The 18,150-nt window shown below is 41.2% G+C and overlaps 1 protein-coding gene across 1 annotated transcript; it reads right to left on the reverse strand.

The window, feature by feature from the left end:
* Positions 1–10,465: 10,465 nt before the first annotated feature.
* LOC308410191 (uncharacterized protein) lies at positions 10,466–13,534 on the reverse strand (the record flags this gene model as incomplete). Its single annotated transcript, XM_080903364.1, has 3 exons — positions 10,466–10,495; positions 12,017–12,195; positions 13,021–13,534. The coding sequence occupies 3 exons, from the start codon at positions 13,532–13,534 to the stop codon at positions 10,466–10,468; spliced, it is 723 nt and encodes a 240-aa protein (XP_080759490.1).
* Positions 13,535–18,150: the final 4,616 nt, after the last annotated feature.

Raw genomic sequence — 18,150 nt, forward strand, 5'->3', positions numbered from 1 at the left:
GGCCTGAGAGCTGAAGACTCAACCTGCCTTTCAACCTTAAAATACTCTTGGAACCACAAGTAAGCCTGCAGTCTGAAAGAATATGAGAACCATTAGAGATAAGACTTGGCCCAAACTTCAATAGGATGAACCAGAAGACCTTTTTTCACAGAGTATATAACAACAACTGCCAAGGGTGACTTTTAATGAATTTTTGAATTTGATGCAATATTGAGTATCTGTAATGAACCTGAGAGTAACTGTCCCTTATCTGTTATAAAACTACACGGTTCTATGAAATACAAAATCGCAGAACCAGGGTCAACCTGAATAATTCAATCAGGTCATTGCAATAGAATCACATCATTTTTAAAACTTCATTACAAATCATACTTGATAGTTGGCATCAATCTTTCAACACATTCTTCCTCTGGGCCACCTACTCTACACCTGGGCCAAGTTTCATCTCTATAATAATAATCACAATTTCTCTTCACCTTCCTGAAGCACTGGCTTTTAGAAAAAAGACACCTCCAGAAACAAACTGTAGGGCCAAAGGTGGTTTACAGTTCATATTGCAAATTCTAAATGTTTTATTCATGTACTTGGGAGGTTTTATTTCATTTGCATTAACACAACAAAAATGGTCAAAAAAAAAGATGTGAAGTGGCCACAAATGGCCAGCACAGAGCCCAGAGGCTTAATTCGTAACATGACAATAAATGCCATATCCCCACGCCGTATGATTGTCATGTTACAGACAGGGCAGTGAAAGTGTCCTGTCATCCTACATATTTGGCTGCACTGGCATATCATTTCATCTCTGAGAAAAAAACCTGCATGTAATGTAAATGTACTTGTATAGAATGCAATCAGTTTGTCTATCAGATTGTACATGTTAAGAAAAACATCTGAGCCATCCTCAGTGATGAAAGCAAAATGGTGTGGATCACAAGAGCTGTCAAGAAATGTGGTGAACAGGAAATAAAACATTTTGTCCTGCTGATGAATGCATTGACCTGTACAATGTGACCCCCCATTACAAAAGACAAGGCACTGTGTGTTTGTGTGTTTGTGTGTGTACGTGTGTGTGTGATCTTACAACACAAGAAACAGATCTGTCAGATAGGATGTGCTTACAATAAAACCAACATTTAACAATTCACTTTAACAGTGTACAGTCACAAACCTGCATTTGAAACTAAATAGGAAACTAAAATAGGACTATGGGAACATAAACAGTGCCATCATTGCCAGACCTGGCCCACATCTGGTTGACATACACTCTGCCATTCTGGTCTTCCTTTTTCAAAGAGCTGGATACGATTATCATGCCTTTTGCTTGGGCCTACAAGCCCCCCGCATTTCAAAGACTCACTTGCAAAAGGCCACGGACGAGAGAGGACTGGGCCTTACAGTCTTTAAACATTATTACTGGGCCTGTAATGTCAGCGCCTGGGTTTTCTGGAATCAGCCTATGGTTGGTGATGCTGTGGAATACGGGCCCAGCCCTAAATGGCTCGAAATGGAGCTTTCGGCATTTTTTTCGGTACAAATTAGGAATTATGTCAAGCAAGCGTTCTCAAATTTAGCTACTATCCCCATACAGCATGTCTTTTACAATATAATGAATGAACCTCCCACCTCAAAGCACTTGATCTCTCGGCTTGTTAACCTTTTTTCTTTGGGGGCCCTCTCTCGCCATATTAAAGAGGCATGGACCAGGGACACTGGTTTGGTTATCTCTGACCATTTATGAGCAAAAGGGATAAAATTATGCTCTGTTAACACCCGGCTTCAGTTAATTCAATTGAAAGTAGTCCATAGGCTGCACTATTCCAAAACCAAATTGGACAAAGTTTTCCTACCGTTTCCCCCACTTGTGATAAATGCAAATTTGTGGGCAAAACTCTTGGCCCTCTTTTTTGGTCCTGCTCTAAGCTTAGAGCCTTTTGGACTAATATTTTTTAGTTTCTATAGCATTGTTTACAATAGGCAACTGTATCCTGACTGTCATATGGTGATCCTGGGCTGCTCCAGCAACTCGTTGGCTCTTCGCCTTGCTGTGCAACAAGCCCTCATGTTCGGTGTGGTTATTGCTAAACGACTAATCCTAAAGGAGTGGAAATCGGCCTCCCCTCCCTGCTTCAAGAGGTGGCTTGAAGAGATGGTCTCCTGTTTATACCTGGAAGAAATTCGGTTTTCTACATCTGACTCCATGGAGAAGTTCAGGAAGATATGGGGACCCTTTATAGATCACATTAATTTTTTCAGCTCTCAGGCCCCTACGTTGTCATTACTATTCAATTCAATTTTTCAATTCAATTTTATTTATATAGCGCCAAATCACAACAAAAGTCGCCTCAAGGCGCTTCATAGATACAGAGAAAAACCCAACAATCATATGACCCCCTATGAGCAGCACTTTGGCGACAGTGGGAAGGAAAAACTCCCTTTTAACAGGAAGAAACCTCCAGCAGAACCAGGCTCAGGGAGGGGCGGGGCCATCTGCTGCGACCACTACTATTATTCTCCTGGGCTGTTGCCCATACCTGCTGTGAACCGGCTCCTCCTAGCGTTGGATCTCTAGATTCGATCTTCAATGTGGATCGGACTCACTGGATCAGATTTTCACTTACATTTGAAAGTGTTTTCCTCTCCCACTCTCACTTCTGAGTCGTCCGCCATTGTTATGCGAAAAATTATTCTTCTTGTTCTAAATTTACGCAAAACTACTCTCCTGTGTAACCCGCAATCAATCGTGGGATATGTTGGGCCACAAAGAATACACCAGACCCATCCTTCAAATCTGGGAAAGGACACATCTGTCACCACATTGGGAGGACTCTTTGAATTAGGACGGTCTTCGTCGTGTCGCTGTGACATAATTGCCCACAAACGTGGCCTTCGAAGCATGCAACCCTGAATTTGGACATAGCATGTGTATTCAGGCCAGCGTCTCCCTCAGTCCTTTGTTGGGTCCTCCCTCATGGTTTTGTAGCTCTCCCTGGGTTTCCCCTTGTGCTTTGATTTCACAGGTTTTGTCATTCAGCAAATAAAGGTGGTTTTGAGTGTAACTCCTGTCTCCACATACGAGTCTGCATTTAGGTCCTTTTCCTGCACACAGCCAATTTATTACAGCAGATGCCATTTTTGTCACATGTACCAAGTACGAGTAGAAGGTACTGACAACTGCTCTCTTTCATGGAAGTGGAAGCTGTGACCCAAAGTGACTGCCAGCACCCAGCACTGCACACCGAAGGACACATGCAGGTTCACCAGCTCTCCCACATCTCTGCTCTCATGACACAAAATGTGATGAGGGGAGGTCCAGGTTACCTACAACTCAAGAACAGCCACTTGACACACACACACACACACACACACACACACACACACACACACACACACACACACACACACACACACACACACACTTTTAAGGAACAAAGAGCATGACTAAACTGACAGGACGTAACAGATGGATGAGCGTACAGGTGACTATCTTGCTTTGGTATTTTGTTTGTTACCAAACTAATATGCAAATGAATGAAAGCTGCCAACTCTTCACACCTGCTGCCAAACACACCTCTGACAGATATCTGGAGGGTCTGGTTCTGCACATACAGTCAGCTGTGCTGGGATCCTTTTAAAAAATGAAACTGCTCCAGTGCAGGAGATAGTTTTTAAAAAGTGTCTGTGTGTGATGTGTGGTAATGTCAGAGAGTCCACACTAAAGAGTCATTAGAAGGAAGCACACAGAACATGAACAAACTGAAAACACTGGGTCACCAGGAACCCTGGAGTTGATCCCCAGAAACATAGTAAAATTCCAGTTTGTGGTCCTCACAGAGATATGTAAACATGTACACACAGACACACCAAGAAGCAGGAGGGAGGCAGGCGAGTAAGAGAACAGCTGCTACAACGACAACAAGCTGGAAAGGTGAGAACATGAGAGAGACATTAAATGTAGATGCTCTTCAGTCACACTGTAAGATAAAGACCGTCTGTGTTTCCCCTTTCACAAGACCTTACATATGCCAAGCTAACTTCTGTTTGTCCACATTTATTGAAGATGTCATAAAACTCTGGATCTGCTGTTCAGAATGTCTTTCTAAGTTTCTTTGGCTTCTTCACAGCATGAGGTGCTAACAGGCTTCATCTTGTTGTCATAAATGAATGTGTGATTGATTTAACACAGACATCCACACAGGGAAAAGCAGGTGCTGGGTCACATCTGCACAGGATCATGTTGTAATCACTTCAAATCCCTATACAGAGATTTGTAAAGAGTGCTGTCAGTGTTACTGTGGATCAGTCGTGTAAGGGGTTACTCAGTGCTAACATTGTAATGTGTGTTACGCGGTCATAGCGACTAACGCGATTGAACGAGTCTGCATTAACACGTTAACGCTGACAGACCTAATTTAAAGCATGAATTCCAGGAACAGTAAAACCGTCATTTTGTGTTGGAGCACACAGACGGCTACATTTCACACAAAGTTATCAGTTATGCTAAGGACAGGAGACGGGTGGGAAGATCATACACGTACTGCCACGTTTCAGTTCATCTGCTACCACGGTGAGAATATGTGGACAGTAATAAGATAATACAATCTTTAATGATGTTATAATTAATTTTATAACCTGTGTTATATCATAGACTCCTGAAAGAGACAGTTTGAAGAATGAGACGAGTTAGCTGATAAAGATGTTTTGGTGTTTCTCTGTTAACTCGACGATGAACGACAATAAAACCTTTGACGTCTGTGACCTGGACTCAGGCTCAGAGCTACTGCAGACAGCATCACACCGACCTGGCCAGTGGACTCCATCAGATATACAGTGAAGAGAAGCTGCAGAAGTCTACAGCCTCGTGGATCGGCCTGTGGTCAGATGGGAGTAACTTCTCTTTCAGATACTGGGACATGGACTCATGCAGTGATGGACTAAACAACAGGACATGTGCTACGACTCTGTTAGAGAGATCAGGAAGATGGAGCTCTGCTGGATGTGACCACAGAAAGCCTTTCTTCTGCTATGATGGTGAGTTTACACAGATTTATCTCAGCTGTTTGTCCAACAGATGAACCGCTGGAGTCTCTGAGAGGATTTCGGTCAGTATGTCTCTTCAGCCACTTATTTCTGCATGTGTGTTGAACTTCTGTCAGAGGTGGAGATGTTTAGCTGATGGTTGGAGCAGAGATTTCTCTGTAGAGCTCCTGATTCGTCTGAAGAATCGCTGAAATGTTTTCTCTTGTTCTTCCTGTGAAACTGGACCAAACATCCAGAGACTGTAAGTCCAGATTTAACCGATTCAATCTTTTCTCAGATTAGATGCATGTAAAACCATTTTTATGTCATGACTCCATATGAGTTTTATAATCTGATCATGTTTGTTCATGAAGACAAATAAACCAGTGTGTGAGTGCAGGAATCTACATGACTTATACACCTGCAGTTAACCCAGTGGTTCCAAACTGTTTTTGGTAGGCCCGCCTTTGTTTTACAAGAAAAATGTTGCTGCTCCCGACGGAGGGAAAACCAATCCTGCAGGGAGACCTACCTCGGCACTTGTGCAGGTGAAGCCAAAGGCCAGACAAATGTAGGGTCAGTAGTAACGTCGTTATGGCAGTGTTGTTTTTTTGTAAATCTGTGCTTATTTTACTCTTTGAAACACTATGGTAACCTATGTGTCAATGTTAACAGGGTGTTGTGCCAAGCCATCTGTAACTAACTGAATTTAAAATCAGCGTATTCTGCTCCAATCTGGACAAAAACTTTTCACATATTTTCAAAAGTATTTTTACTTTAACAAAATTTCACTAAATTCTTATTAAATCGATGCACTTTTTAAGGAAATGAATAAACGTGTTTACCTTCTTGTTGTGTTTATGTACGTATGCATAGATTAGTGTGTCAATAGCACACAGCAAGTGTGTTTCTGTTCCAGGGACCATTAATAAGGAGGCAGTTCTTTGAAAGAATGCAAACAAAAAAAGGATAAATTCAGACTTGTGGACAAAAGTTATACTTGGACGTTTTGTGTGTCTGTTTTATATTTTGCTGTAAATTAGATTTTTTTTTTCAAATATGCAGTTGTTGTATTTGCTGGAATAGATGGCTCTTCCTGAAAGCTAAACAGCCTTTTTTCACCACATAAAACATTATTGTTGAAGTAAAACAGTACTCCATTACATGTACAGTTGTTTTCTCTAAATTAATGAACTACCAGAGAGAAAGGGCTGTGTTCTTCTTCCACTCCTTCAACAAGAAATTTATGTTCACTAGTGTTCAGCTGTGTCATTTCACTTTAAGAGATGACATCACTGTTAGGTGTCATTTTTTTGTTATGTATTGTCTTTGTTTGTCCTAAACTAAATGATTTCTTCATAAATTATGTTCCAGATGATGCACCTCGGTGCTGGAAATAATAACAAGGCATCAACTGCATCAGGCTTCTTTATGAGCTCTGTTGAACAGTTTCCTTTAAGTGGTTATAAAAACTTGACACATGCTATATTTTTAGTTAATTTTCTGTACTTGTTTGTGTTCTATGTCATCATGCAGAGCAAGAGGAGACTAGGGTGTGGAAAATGTTGGCATTGCTCATTGCATGTTTACTGTTCGTGGTTGTGGCAGAGCAAGCTGCTTATTCCAGGAATAAGCCTTCACAATCAAAGGTAAATTTCATTTCATTTATTTCACACTTGGTTTAACAGTTTCAACAGTTTTGCTCTTTCATACACACAAACCATGCTTTCTCTCGGTATAACACTGCAACCATGCGTGAAAAGGAAGAAGAAAATGCTCTTATTAAACCCTGCCCCCTGTCTGCGATCCAACTTATATTACAAGTGGGCACCATACACCAAGGAACAAACTAACACTTATCTCCAGGTCCTAACGCAGACCAAACAATAAATCTACAATCAGAATATACCACTTCACATCATAACAAGGAGAAAAGATCAGGAAATAGAATAAGGCGAAAGAAAGCAGGAGAGAGGGAAAAATCCTTCAATTAACTCAAATTTCGTTCATAGTCTTCATAGTTTGGTTTTAGACATGTAACACTTTTTAAAACAATGTAAATTTGTACAATTCTTTAGATTATAATGACGAGATTTCCATAGTCGTATACCTCTAACCGTTGGATTGATCTGTGTGCAGTCCTAGCTAGCTGATGCTTAAAATAAAATTTCCTTCTGCTGTCTTCAGCCCCGAACACATTGAAAATAAACTTTGTAACTTGAAAGGCAAAATATTATTTTTAGCCTGAAACATAATTAATAGTGTCCATAGTTTCACTAAATATCCTAATTTTAATAGTTTTGATTTTATAAACAATTTATTTGTATGTTCTCTATATTTGACGTTATGAATCGTTCGTATCACTTTCTTCTGTAATAAGTTTAGAGGGTTTATGGTATCCACATATGTATTCCCCCAAACTTCCACACATTAAAAACTAAAGTATGAGAAAAACAATGAAAAGTATAAGATGCACATTGACTTGTAGTCTAATAAACCTCTTACATTTCTTTCTAATATACTCAATATGTGATTTCAACGTCAAATTTCGTCTACTATTACACCCAAGAAGCAAAATTCAGTAACTAAATCAATTCTCCATTAATAGACATAATAACTTCCTCCTCCTTCCCCATGATACATGTATGCAGGGCTTTGCACATGTATATATTGTACTGGCACACATATTTTAACCATATCACGTTAGTAATATCACTTCCTTACTTAGTTGTATGGATGAATGTTATCACAAGTGGCCCTCGTGTGTTAGTGCACCTTCACAGAGGGCCTTCTGTAGAGTTGAAGACATCCAGGCACCCTACTCAAGGGAGGTGACCATAGCTGGACTGGCCATCGGGCATACCGGGCGTTTAAGTTGTTTGGTGGTGGCTATGGCGGAGCTGCCACAGAGGCCAATTTCAATTTCTGCAAAAGCAAGCAACCACTGTCAAAAAGAAAACTAGGACTTCTGCAAAAAGTTCGTAAGAAAATGAAAACCATAAAAGAAAATCCAAAGGAGAACACTTCACATGCAGATGCAGGAATGAGACAATATCTTTAAAACAGAAGCAGCACAAACTGTAATTTTAGCAGCACAAACCAGCACAAATGTAGCACAGTTGATTGACACCAGTTTTGTTTGATTCAATTAATGTGGGGGGGCTGGTTGACCTCTGATGACCTCTAGAAATTTTTATTAATATCTTTAAAATGATAGCAGCACAAACGAAAATTTTTGCAGTACAAACCAGCACAAACGTTTGATACCACTTTTGTTTGAAGAAGGTGGGGGCCAACTTCACTCACATCGGCCTTAAATTTGTAATTTTTTTCATTTGTCCACCAGGTGGCGCAATTTCCCCCCATTTTTCAGCATTGAACGAACTCCAGCCAAGAAAAATCAGATTTTAAGCGTGTTGCTCTGCTTTAAAAAGTGAAAAAAGAGTGGTGTTGTGTGTCACTATCAATGACCTTTATATATATATATATATATATATATATATATATATATATATATATATATATATATAAAAATAAAGGTCTTTTTCTAACTTTAGAAAAATGTATGTTTGTGTCTAAAATCAGAAGCCTTTCCTCTCTGGAGTCTTCTTCTGATTTGTCTTCTGGAGATGAGAGCGAGGAGGAGATGCACGGCGAAGCACCGGAGTGGACCTCCAAAAACGGCAAGATATGGTCCCCCTCAAGTACCGCGACGCTGCGCTACGTCCCAGCAGCAATAGGGCATATAGCAGGACCTACCCACTACGCCGTCGCCCGAATTTCTGACCCACTCTCCAACTTCAGGTTGTTCCTGACTGATGAGATCATGCACCATATCGTTGAAATGACCAACCTCCATGGCAGACGCACAATCTCAGACTGGCGAGATTTGGATAACGACGAATTGCTGGCTTATGTGGGGCTGCTCATTTTGGCCGGCGTTTACCGCTCAAAACACGAAGCCACCACCAGCCTTTGGAGCGAGAAAACGGGAAGGAGCATTTTCCGAGCTGCAATGTCCCAGAAAAGATTTTCTCACATCACCAGGGCCCTCAGGTTTGACGACAAGCTCTCCCGACCCCGCCGCCATACCGACAAATTGGCTCCCTTTCACGAGGTATGGGACATGTGGACACACCGCCTGATGATGTTGTTCAGCCCAGACCGAGACCTTACTGTGGATGAGCAGCTGGTCCCGTTCAAAGCAAGGTGCAGCTTCCGACAGTACATTCCAAAAAAGCCTGCCAAATATGGCATAAAGGTTTGGGCAGCCTGTGACGCCAAGACATCGTACGCCTGGCGGCTGCAAGTCTACACGGGGAGAGCAGCGGGTGAACGAGCAGAAGTAAACCAGGGGATGAGGGTCGTCCTGCAGATGACCGAGGGGCTCCAGGGACATGTCGCCACCTGCGATAACTTTTTTACGTCATTTGCACTGGCGGAGCAACTCCTCAAGAGGCAAATAGCTCTAGTCGGCACAATTCGCCAGAACGAACCAGAAATCTCACCTGTTTTGCGCCAGACAAAAGGGAGAGCGATCTACTCGTCCACCTTTGCCTTTACAGTGAGGCACACCCTCGTATCCTACATTCCCCGACGGGGCTGGAATGTTCTTCTATTGAGCACCAAGCATCGCAGGCTGGAGGTCAGCGATGGAGAGAAAAGAAAGCCGGTGATCATCGATGACTATAACCAGTGCAAAGGAGGTGTCGACAACCTTGATAAGGTGGGTGTCATTACGCATCAGTTACGCACACCTTTATTCATTTTTGCTCAAATATTCTTGTGTAAAATATACAGAGGTTTTGTGTTTTGTGGGGTTTTTTGTTAGGTTGTCGGCACCTACTCGTGCAGGAGACGGAACAATCGATGGCCAATGGCTGTCTTTCACAACATGATAGACGTTTCCCTGTACAACGCCTTCGTGCTGTGGACGTCAGTAGATCGGTCCTGGCTGCAGCAGACGCCACACAGGAGGAGGCTGTACATAGAAGAGGTGGGAGAAAGCATGATCAAGCCTCATATAACCAAAAGAGAACACCTTCCCCGCTCATCAGCCGCTGCTGGATTAGTCACAGCTGTGCAGTACGGTGCTGCTGCAGGCCCCTCTGGATTGACACATCCCAAGGGCAGGAAGCACTGTGAGCTTTGCTGTGACTACATGAGGCGAGTTGGAAACAGCTGCAGCAAATGTGGAAGGTTCACCTGCCGAGCCCACAGCAAGTTTATCTGCAGCCACTGCTCTACCTGAGCAAGACTTTTACCCCCCAGCCACACACGCCACCCTCTCACTCGCTCTTTCTCTCTCATGCATTTACCCATTCCCAACAATATACAAGTTCTTGTTGGTTGTTGGAAAATAAATGTTTATTTGGTTCAAACTGATCTTGTATTTTTATTTACATAATCCTTTTTATCTTATTTTAGAAGGCAACAAGGTAATATGCATTTAGTGGGGCAAGAGTGAAAAACCGTGCTCCTGCAAAAAAACATAACGGTGAATCAAAATGAATGTCCAAAGGCCTAATTATAATAACAATCAAATATTACTTCAAATGTATTTTATGGAAAACATTTAAGTTTTTTGGTTTTTTCGGCTTAAAAACCAGTGCGCTCATGTAACGGAACTGGGATTTAAAGGGTTAAAACCCCCGAAATATAATTAAAACTTTATATGAATATTTCAGGGAGAAGTGGTTTTAAAAGACTGACCAATTTGAAGTGGAAAAAAATATTAATATATAATATTTTATAGCAATTTTTATGTTGTGGTCGATTTTTGGCCTTAGGACCTCATAAGGATGTGTTTTTGAGGATCTTCCAAGGGGTAGGTAGCACAGGAACAGAGCCGGAGGGCGAGAGAGAGAAAGACAGCCAGGGACAACAACGTCACATTAGAAAGGTATAGTAATCATCCACAACTATTTTCAGTTGCAGATGATAAAGGATTCAGAAAGTTTATTCATGCAGGTCCATATGACAGAGAATGTGCATCTTCTTTTTGTTTTCATGTTTTAATTTATATTTAATTGTGTTGTGTTTTGCAGTGTTTTGTGTTGTTTCACTTTAAATTTGTTTAAAAGGAAAAAAGCTGAAAATGTAAATAGTTAAAAGTTGAACTGTGACTAATTGTTTTTTGTATTATATAATTTATTTATTACATTTTATGTGGAGTGAATAAATAAAAGTATATTTACGGTGGCCCCTAGAGACAAAGCACGTACAAACTCCAAAACACGTAAAAACTCCAAAACACGTAAAAACTCAAAACACATACAAAACACAACAGAAGTGCTCCAGGATGCTAGGGGGCAGTGTTGAGCTTTGTTACCTCGTGGCTACACAAGCCAGGAAGTACCAACGACTGGATTTGGTGTGTGGTAGTAACAGGTAAATGAACTTTTGTTTAAATTATTTGAATATATATGAGTGCCTGTGTATAAATACACAAACAATACACACATGCTTTCAGTTGTGTAATTTATGTGATCGAGGTAGCTCTGTTTGGAAGTTCAGTTAATGCCAGCAATGTGTTTTGGAGTTTGTACGTGCTTTGTCTCTAGGGGCCACCGTAAATATTTATATATATACACATATAAATAAAACCACTTTTTTTACATTAGTAATTCTTTTTGTGCATAATTTTATATTATTGTTAAATTAATTAAAGCAACAAAACAACCCGAAGAGCCGGTTCGGAGCCGAAAGAGCCGGCTCTCTAAAAAGAGCCAGAAATCCCATCACTACAATGAACAGGGAGTTGCAGTTCACTGGTAGGCAGGTTTACACTACTATGATTCAATCAAAAATATAACATTTGTAAATGCAGTATAATGTATGGCCTTTTAAAAGGATTGACATGTGTTTCATAACTACGGAGCCCCTCTGATGACATGGTACAAAAAATAAATAAATTGTGGCCACGAAATACTTATTTGTGCCCACGAAACACTTGATGATATTTAATATATATATATATATATATATATATAAAAAACACCCAGCATGCCCCTGCGGGCGGTTTATCCTTCAAGCTCGGGTCCTCTACCAGAGGCCTGGGAGCTTGAGGGTCCTGCAGTATCTTAGCTGTTCCCAGGACTGCGCTCTTCTGGACAGAGATCTCCGATGTTATTCCCGGGATCTGCTGGAGCCACTCGCCTAGCTTGGAAGTCACCGCACCTAGTAGTGATGGGATTTCCGGCTCTTTTTAGAGATCCGGCTCTTTCGGTTCGGCTCACTAAAAAGAGCCGGCTCTTTTGGCTCCGAACCGGCTCTTCAGGTTGTTTTGTTGCTTTAATTAATTTATTATTAACAATAATATAAAATTATGCACAAAAGGAATTACTAACGTAAAAAAAAGTGGTTTTATTTATATATGTTTATATATAAATATATGTGGTGGCCCCTAGAGACAAAACACGTACAAACTCCAAAACACATTTCTAGCATGAACTGAACTTCCAAAGCAGAGCTACTAGATCACTTAAATGACACAATTGAAAGCATGTGTGTATTGTTTGTGTATTTATACACAGGCACTCATATATATTCAAATAATTTTAAAAAAAGTTCATTTACCTGTTACTACCACACACCAAATCCGGTCGTTGGTACTTGCTGGCTTGTGTAGCCACTAGGTAACAAAAGCTCAACACTGCGCCCAGCATCCTGGAGCACCTCTGTTGTCTTTTGTACGTGTTTTGAGTTTTTATGTGCTTCTGAGTTTTTTGTACGTGTTTTGGAGTTTGTACGTGTTTTTACGTGATTTGAAGTTTGTATGTGCTTTGTCTGTAGGGGCCACTGTAAATATACTTTTATTTTTTCACTCCACATAAAATGTAATAAATAAATCATATAATACAAAAATCAACTATTCACATTTCAACTTTTAACTATTTAAATTTTCAGCTTTTTCCTTTTACAAATTTAAAGTGAAAACAACACAAAACACTGCAAACCACAACACAATTAAATATAAATTATAATATGACCCATCACTAGCACCTAGTGCGCCGATTACCACGGGGACCACCGTTACCTTCACCCTCCACATCCTCTCGAGCTCTTCTCTGAGCCCTTGGTATTTCTCCAGCTTCTCGTGTTCCTTCTTCCTGATATTGCTGTCATTCGGAACCGCTACATCGATCACTACGGCCGTCTTCTTCTGTTTGTCTACCACCACTATGTCCGGTTGGTTAGCCACCACCATTTTGTCCGTCTGTATCTGGAAGTCCCACAGGATCTTAGCTCGGTCATTCTCCACCACCCTTGGGGGCATCTCCCATTTTGACCTCGGGACTTCCAGGTTATACTCGGCACAGATGTTCCTGTACACTATGCCGGCCACTTGGTTATGGCGTTCCATGTATGCCTTGCCTGCTAGCATCTTGCACCCTGCTGTTATGTGCTGGATTGTCTCTGGGGCATCTTTACACAGCCTGCACCTGGGGTCTTGCCTGGTGTGATAGACCCCAGCCTCTATGGATCTTGTACTCAGAGCTTGTTCTTGTGCTGCCATGATTAATCATGGCATATGGCATATGATGATATATATATATATATATCATCCCAGGGCACATTCACTAGAACCTGCGTCAGCCATAGTACGGAGTCCTTGCTGTTGGTGATGTCCTTAAGGTGAGTGTATTATATTTTATATTTATTTCATATTGTTATCCCGCAATTCGGCAGTTATTTATTCAGACCTATATTGTTATTATGTTCTAAATGGTATCTGCTGACGTTTCAAATGTTGTATCCTCATGTTGTTAGTACACGTTGTTTTGTTGTGCTAATATGTAGCCGTAAACTCATTTTTAACTGTAGGACGTGCGGCGGCCCCGCAGCACACTTTCAAAGTAGAGCAAGGCTGAAGGCTACTAATAAACGAGGTATGTTCAACATAAAACCTTAGTTCTCTGTGTCACGAAGGTGTCTCTCTTTTACCCTGGCCACATCACCATACTAGCTGGTGCAACTAATCTGGTCTGGACAATAATAACAGTTTTAGATGGAAAGCATCTTAAAATTGCCTTTTTTTTTGCTGAACATCTCCTTTGAAAGTAGCATCATGTGAGTCACACTTGTTAAGGTAATACATGCTAAATGAGCCGTAGCTTTCAATGCATCATCGGATGAAGCCTTGCAGTTACAGTAGCTCACTGCGGGTATCATGTTGCCAAGGGAACTAATAAAGCATACAGTGATCGGAATGATTTTGTATTGATGCAGGTTGTCATTGCTCATGCTGAACTACTTAAACTCCAAGTAGACAATTGCTCCATTCCTCATTACCATAGATAATATCAAAGTAATAAAACAATCATTATCAAATTCTGATTTGCCATAGATAAAGTGATTTTATAGGTAGGCTATCATGTAAAAATCTGCTACATAAAATTTATAACTGAGTGTAAAAATACTAATTTCATTTTCATGTGGTTTAGAGGTCAGCTATGGATACTCGGCTGCGAGAATTCTTAACAGAGCGTAAAGTTGAAGAAGATGTGATCAAGAAACTTGAAGATGAGAATGTAAGCCACTGCAGCTTTTGCTGTGTGCGTGCGTGTGTGTCTGTGTGTTTGTTTTTGAACGGAGAGCAGCAATCCACAATTTACTATGCACATTCTAAAAGAATTTATTGAATTTCATATTTGTGTTTAATCAGTGACATTAATTAATGACGTGATATGTTTAAAGAGTAATTTAAAAAGTAATTTTTGTTTATCTTATGTTGGACAAATGTGTACCACATTACCAAAAGTATCTGTTATCAAAAGTAGATAGCAAAAAACAACTCTAAAATATGCAGTTGTATGTATTCATTGTTTTTTTTAATATTGACAATTTTATTAATTTGTTATTTATATTTTTCAGATTGATGAAACTGTCATTCCCTTAATGACAGACAGTACCTGGCAAAGTACATCCCCAAAGTTGGCGATAGAGTCTCCACTGTGGCCTTCTGCCATCCAGGAAAGAATCTATACTCTCAAGGCTACGACAAAGACTGACAGGAGCTGAGGGAATGCCTCCTAAAAAGAAATTGTCTCAGTGGGCAGAAAATACAAATGCAAAACGAACAGTTAGACGAATTGAGGTTGGCTGGATGGATTTTGATGAGTCGAAGGGTGGGTTCAAACAGGTGAAGTCTGTAAGTGGTGGTGGAACAAGGCATTTATCTGTAGATAAAAATGAAACAGTGTCAAATATCAAACTTATGGCTGAAAATCTGTTTTTCCCCAATGGCACCTCAAAAAAAAAACAAAAGTCTTTCACACTATTCAACTCATATTGAGAGCTCACAGATGCATGTGGATGCTTCCAGTACAGTTGATGAGTTGTATAAGCAAAGTAAAGTCAAAATTCTGCGACTTTATCTGTGTACCAGAAAGAAAACACAACAGCAGCCCCAAGACGTAGAGGCCAATCATGCAATAACCCAGCCCTCTGTGGTAGATCTCACTGGCAATGAACCTAATCAGGCCGCTGATGATCTGTTGGTGGAAAACATAAATTCAGAACCATCAAACTTTGTAATTAATGATGGAGCTTCCATAAGTGGATATTTGGAACTGAATGACACATTACATGGGATGGTCTGCCAAATGTAGGTGAAAGTGAAGATTCTGATGCAGTTGTTATTATTAGTGGGGATAACAGGGTGGATATTAGTGTGGTTGAACTAAACCCTGAAACACTGTTTACAGAAAAAGAGTCTGATCCACCTCATCACACATTGTCTCTCTCACCGGGGCTGACAGGAGAGGCCAATATTCCTGACCAAGCACCCCCTGAACCACGATCTTGTCCCGTAATACTGACTGTTAGAAGAGGTCATTGTCTTACTGATTTGATCAGTGCCTTTAAGGACTCAAACATTATTTCATCTGAGGTCATTATCAAAATGTTGTTACCAAATGGAGAGCTTGAACAGGGGGAAGGAAGTGGTGTTTTGCGGGACTGCCTGACAGAATTTTGGATGGATTTCTATGACAGCTGCACATTGGGAGTTGAGGTGAAAGTCCCATTCATCCGGCATGACTTTCAGTGTGAAGAATGGCAGGCTATAGCTAGAGTGTTCGTTGTAGGGTGGAAACAAGCTGGTTACTTCCCAGTGAAGCTTGCAATACCCTTTCTGGAGGAGATATTGTACGGCTCGACAACCAGTAGTTTAAAAGATTCCTTTCTTTTGTACGTCTCACAAGAAGAGCGATCTGTTCTCCTGAAGGCTTTGGATGACTTCAATTCAGAAACAGAAACAGAAAGGGGTTTATTGCCAAATATTGAGCAGGTTTACAACATTAGGAAATTGCTGCGGTGCTTCAGTGCAAACATAGTGTCATAAATTGCGCTTAAATAGACATGAAAAAATTAAAGTAAGAATAATAATTAAAAGTGCTACGTAGAAAGATATGTGCATGAGATATACATGAGATATATACATGAGAATAAGAATTAAGAGTGCTACGTAGAAAGATATATACATGAGTGCAGGTGGTGATCAGTGCCAAACATGGAATGATGCAGTGAACACAGTGTAGGGTCATGTGTTAGTGGTGGGAACAGTCATACGGTTATTGTTCATGTGTCCAACAGCAGAGGGGAAGAAACTGTTCTTATGGCGAGAGGTTCTGGTGCGAATGGACCGGAGCCTCCTGCCTGAGGGGAGCAGGTCAAACAGACTGTGTCCAGGGTGAGAAGGGTCAGCTGAGATCCGAGCTGCACGCCGCAGTGTCCTGGAGGTGTACAGGTCCTGCAGAGATGGGAGTCTGCAGCCAATCGCCTTCTCAGCAGAGCGCACAACACGCTGCAGTCTCTGTTTGTCCCTGATAGTGGCTCCAGCGTACCACACGGTGATGGAGGAGGTGAGGATGGACTCGATGATTGCGGTGTAGAACTGCATCATCGTCCGTGTTGGCAGGTTGAATTTCTTCAGCTGCCTCAGGAAGTACATCCTCTGCTGGGCTTTCTTGATGACGGAGGTGATGGTGGGCTCCCACTTCAGGTCCTGGGTGATGGTGGTACCCAGGAAGCGGAATGAGTCCACAGAGGTGATGGGGGTGTCAGTCAGGATGATGGGGGGGAGTGGGGCTGTGTGCTTCCTGAAGTGGATACAGATGAATTGCTGGAAGTAGTTGATGCAAATGAGTGCAAGCAGGTTCCTACCAAGGACACACTGCTCCCTGTTTTGGCACAGATAGGACACAAAGTACTTATTCAGGCCCCAATGTTTGTAATCAAGTGCTGGCATCCCGTTGTGGGTTCTGTAGCTGGTTTACTCCCACCAGAAGGACTGCATCATTTCATAGCAGAAAAAAAACCGACTGTAAAAACAGTGAAGGAGCTTCTAATCTTTCCAGAGGAGATGACAGCTGCCCAGTCAACAGTTTCTCGTTACCTGAAAAGGTACATTGGAGAAATTGATTTCAATTATCTTCAGCTTTTCCTGCGGTTCTGTACAGGATCCAATCTGTTGGATAAAGCCATACTAATTGAGTTCATAGAAACTACAGATTTCCTCCGCAGACCACAATCCCACACATGTGGATGTGTACTAAAGCTGCCCCTTGGTTATCACAGCTATCCAGACTTTCGCAGTGAATTTAACAGCATTCTCGCAAGCTCTATGTGGGTGATGGATGTGGTGTAGGTCAGTGTTACCCAACCTTGGTCCTCAAGGCACTCTGCCCTACACGTTTTAGGTTTTCCACCCTAACAGTTCATAGAAACACGGGTGTAGTTAACAGTAACATGAAGGAATGAATGTGAATGTTCAATAGACTGGGTGGTTAAGTTCTCTTAACAGTGTAGCCTGTTGTGCCTTTTTCATGTGCAGCCTTTTTTTTCATCTGGTCAGTAAGTGCTTTCTTAGTTTCTCCCCCCAATTAAAATAGTAAGCTAAAGGGAATGTTCAGGTTTGCAGAAGCAGCAGTGAGTGTTGGGGACAAAATAAGGCAACAAATTGCTTGGGGAATGAGACCACAAAACAACACCAGTTGAAAATACATATACATATTTAAATAACATTTTCAGTGCTTCACCTGGTAGGAATCCGTACACTAAACATAGAAGTGCTCTGTTCCTGCTGCACACATTGTTACTGTGTTTCTGGTTAGTGCCAAAATAAATGAC

Source organism: Rhamphochromis sp. 'chilingali', assembly GCF_963969265.1.
Source record: "Rhamphochromis sp. 'chilingali' genome assembly, chromosome: 1".
Lineage (NCBI taxonomy): Eukaryota > Metazoa > Chordata > Actinopteri > Cichliformes > Cichlidae > Rhamphochromis > Rhamphochromis sp. 'chilingali'.